This window comes from Notothenia coriiceps, unplaced genomic scaffold (genome assembly GCF_000735185.1).
Source record: "Notothenia coriiceps isolate Sejong01 unplaced genomic scaffold, NC01 NC01_scaffold00011803, whole genome shotgun sequence".
NCBI classification, from domain to species: domain Eukaryota; kingdom Metazoa; phylum Chordata; class Actinopteri; order Perciformes; family Nototheniidae; genus Notothenia; species Notothenia coriiceps.
This window is the reverse complement of record NW_011344504.1, coordinates 1-3,370: the sequence shown is the minus strand read 5'-3', so window position 1 is coordinate 3,370 and position 3,370 is coordinate 1. Positions and strand designations below refer to the sequence as shown.

Here is a 3,370-nt window from a genome sequence, read left to right as displayed (position 1 = left end):
CAAATGACATTTTTCTTATCATTTTGTTTGTGGTGTCGGTAACTAAAAGCGTTGGTTTGGACCGGCTACCTCATATATTTATTATATTTTTTATGACATAGCCTACTATTTGTTTGTTTTGTTTGTTTGTTGCATGCTGTATGCCTCTAAGCTCAGAAAAATGAAACTTTATATTGCATGGTTAAATTAAATGAGTAAATAAAATACTCTGGCTACCATAAATACCATATACCTGTACTAGCATCTGTAAAGCCTTGAACACTAAACAGATAGAAAAACACATTATAAAAATAGTTTGAGATAACCTGAAATGCTTTCTAACCTCGCACAATTCATGAGCCAGATTATTTGATGCACAAACAGGAGAATTAAACCACACTCCTCTGAAGGAGCAAAAGTACATCTGAAAGTCTCTAAGTGTAACAGGTAAGCTGTTAGGATCAGGCGGATTTCGATGTAAAGCAGGGGATTGTCCATGTTGAGCAGATCACAGCAGGCACACAAGGCAACCTTCACTTTCAAAATATTTAAAAACGGCCATTTGAATCCATCACATACAGGATGTTTAGACTTTCTTAGCTATGTTTGTGTTCAAAGTGAATGGATGAAATATAAACTATATTTACTGCTTGGAATTAAGGTAAACTGTCGTCAGCCACAGTTGTGTCCTCTGCAGGTTAAAGGTCATCTACAGTTTGTTACTAGGGTCCTTACTAATGATGAGCATATTCACAGTCCACATAGGAAGGAAAGTATCCTTGAAAACACTTAAATCTCACGCTTAAAATCTAAATAGAGAAAACAAGAGCCTAAAAGATGAGCAACTACTAACTTCCATACATTACATTTTGCCCGTGAATGATGAAGAAGAAGATCAACACAAAATCAGGGGGAAACAGCACATAAGTCATATTGTGATTCACACTCCCATGAAATGCATTGTTTCTGTCTTTGTGTTTGCATTCACTGTCTCCAGATGTAATTGAAGTGCAGACACAGCAGCCCTAGTTCTTGTATCCCCAACAACTGAAAAAAACAAAGATAGCACCATGCTGAACCTGTCTTTTTCTCACCACATGTTGTGTTTTCCAGGTTTGCATCATGACCAGGTAGAAGTTGAAAGCAATGGGGTTTTTCCAAAAGCTTGGCCTCCTGCTCTGGAAGAACATCACATACCGCAGGAGGAACAAGGTAGCCACATCTTCGCTTCAGAATAAGATATATAACAGTTTGCGGATTCTATAGAGAAAAATATCATATGAAACTCAGCTTGGATATTAAATATATAAATATTACCATTGTCTAGAACAAATGAACTAAAACGGGACCTTTAGATGGTTACAGCGCTTGCCAAATAACCGCAACATACTGGACTAGATTCCAGCCTTTAGTTGTGTTACGTGACTTAAACCTGTCTTTCCCCCGTTTCCAGTCTTCGTCTTAGCTCTCTGCCTGTCTCAAAGAAACTCCTATGTCTGAAATGTAATGAAAGATTTACAACTATCTTTGTCAGTTACTAGGTCACAGGGTTGGGAAATACTCCTGCTGATCTCTCTGATAGAGGTCACTAAAGGTGGGATTAGTTACAGCCTCCATGTTTTCCTTGAATGCAGATCCAGCTGATCATTGAGCTCCTCTGGCCGCTCTTCCTCTTCGTCATCCTCATCGCTGTTCGCCATTCACACCCTCCCTACAAACAGAGCCAATGTGAGTCTTATTGTTTAATGTATTTTCAAAAACACACACACACACACACACACACACACACACACACACACACACACACACACACACACACACACACACACACACACAATCAGATAAGGCAGGATTAACTCAGTGAGAGTTATTCTGCGGCACGCACACACATGTGTTTTCCTAACCTGGCGTTCTTGACCTTGTATGAGAAGTCGGTCATCAGTTGAAGGTGATATAACGCGACATGGTCAAACAATTGAATGTGACACTACACTACATAAAACAATATAAGCCTGTCGATTAATATCTTACATTTTCTCTGACCCATAAAAGGTTCCTCTTGGTAACTTTAGTTTTGGAGAAAAAGTAAAATTTCCAATAAAAAATTGGGAACATTTAAGGAATCTTGAGATTTCTACTTTTAATTATTCTAAGCACAACAAGTATCTTCTAATGTTTACTAAAGTCCTATGCTGATTGAATGTATTCCAAATAAAGGAGTGGACAATATTTTTGCCTGTGAGCATAAAAACTTTGAATGTATTTTCCTAGAGATTTGCATAAAAAATAAGAAAATGCTTCCATCTGTAGTTTAAAGATAATTACATTGTAATTTCATATTATTTGTTCGAAAGAAACACAATATTTGTTCACATAAATAGTTTGCGTTTTAGGATCATTGGTCAGTCCGCTGCCAGTAGTTTGTGTTTTTAGGTCACTGCCACACTGTTTCATTGTTCTGTATCTCAAGCTAATCTCTGGGTTCTTTTCCTTCACTTGTAGGTCATTTTCCAAACAAAGCCTTGCCGTCGGCAGGCACCTTGCCCTGGATCCAGGGCATTATCTGCAACATCAACAACCCCTGCTTCCAAAGCCCGACCCCGGGGGAGACAGTGGGACAAGTTGGCAACTTTGACAACTCCATGTAGGTAAAATGGAGGTAAAAACACGGACAGTTGTCTGGAGTGGTGGAAGCTAAAAAGATAATCAGACACACTTTAATTAGTTACATGTTCAAATTAAAATTGTAAAATCTGCGTCATTCACTTTGACTTTTGTTTATGAGGTATGAAAAAGCTATAGATCAGACTGCATGCTGCTGCAAACACTTTACTGAAGATTTGTAGTGAGGGGGGCAGCCACTGTTAAAAACCCACTCCATTGTTTCTTAACTGTTGCCTGATGATTAACAGATGAGACAAATCTTTGAGCAAAATGATAGTTTATCATTGTAGGAAGTCATAAACTGGAAAGATCCAGTGTTCGAGCATCTAAGAAATGTGTTTACTTAGTTTCAAAGTTTGATATGTTGGGAAATATGAATAGTGTTATTCCCTTTGTTAAAGACAATATGATACAAATATAGACACTGCTGTCATGTCCGAATGCTAAATATAGCACAAAGGTTTTGATCATGCAAGAAACTAAGTCCAACCATCCATCTTCTCCCGCTTATCCGTGGTTGGGTCGCGGGGGTAGCAGTTCCAGCAGAGAGCCCCAAACTTTCTTTTCCCTGGCCACATCAACCAGCTCTGACTGGGGGATCCCAAGGCGCTCCCAGGCCAGCGAAGAGATATAAAAAGAAACTAAGTTAAAAATCAAATACAATACGCCCATGTCAAAGGAGACAGTTCAGCCCAAATCAAAAAGGGTGTAGGGTCACTTGTTATCT

The 3,370-nt window shown here is 38.8% G+C and overlaps 1 protein-coding gene across 1 annotated transcript; it reads left to right on the top strand.

Moving 5' to 3' along the window:
* The first annotated feature begins 1,103 nt into the window (after positions 1-1,103).
* On the top strand, positions 1,104-2,632 carry LOC104947013 (ATP-binding cassette sub-family A member 7-like). Its single transcript, XM_010772939.1, has 3 exons — positions 1,104-1,191; positions 1,614-1,707; positions 2,482-2,632. Exons 1-3 carry the CDS (start codon positions 1,126-1,128, stop codon positions 2,625-2,627), a joined length of 306 nt encoding a protein of 101 aa, XP_010771241.1. The 5' UTR covers positions 1,104-1,125; the 3' UTR covers positions 2,628-2,632.
* The last annotated feature ends 738 nt before the right edge of the window (positions 2,633-3,370 follow it).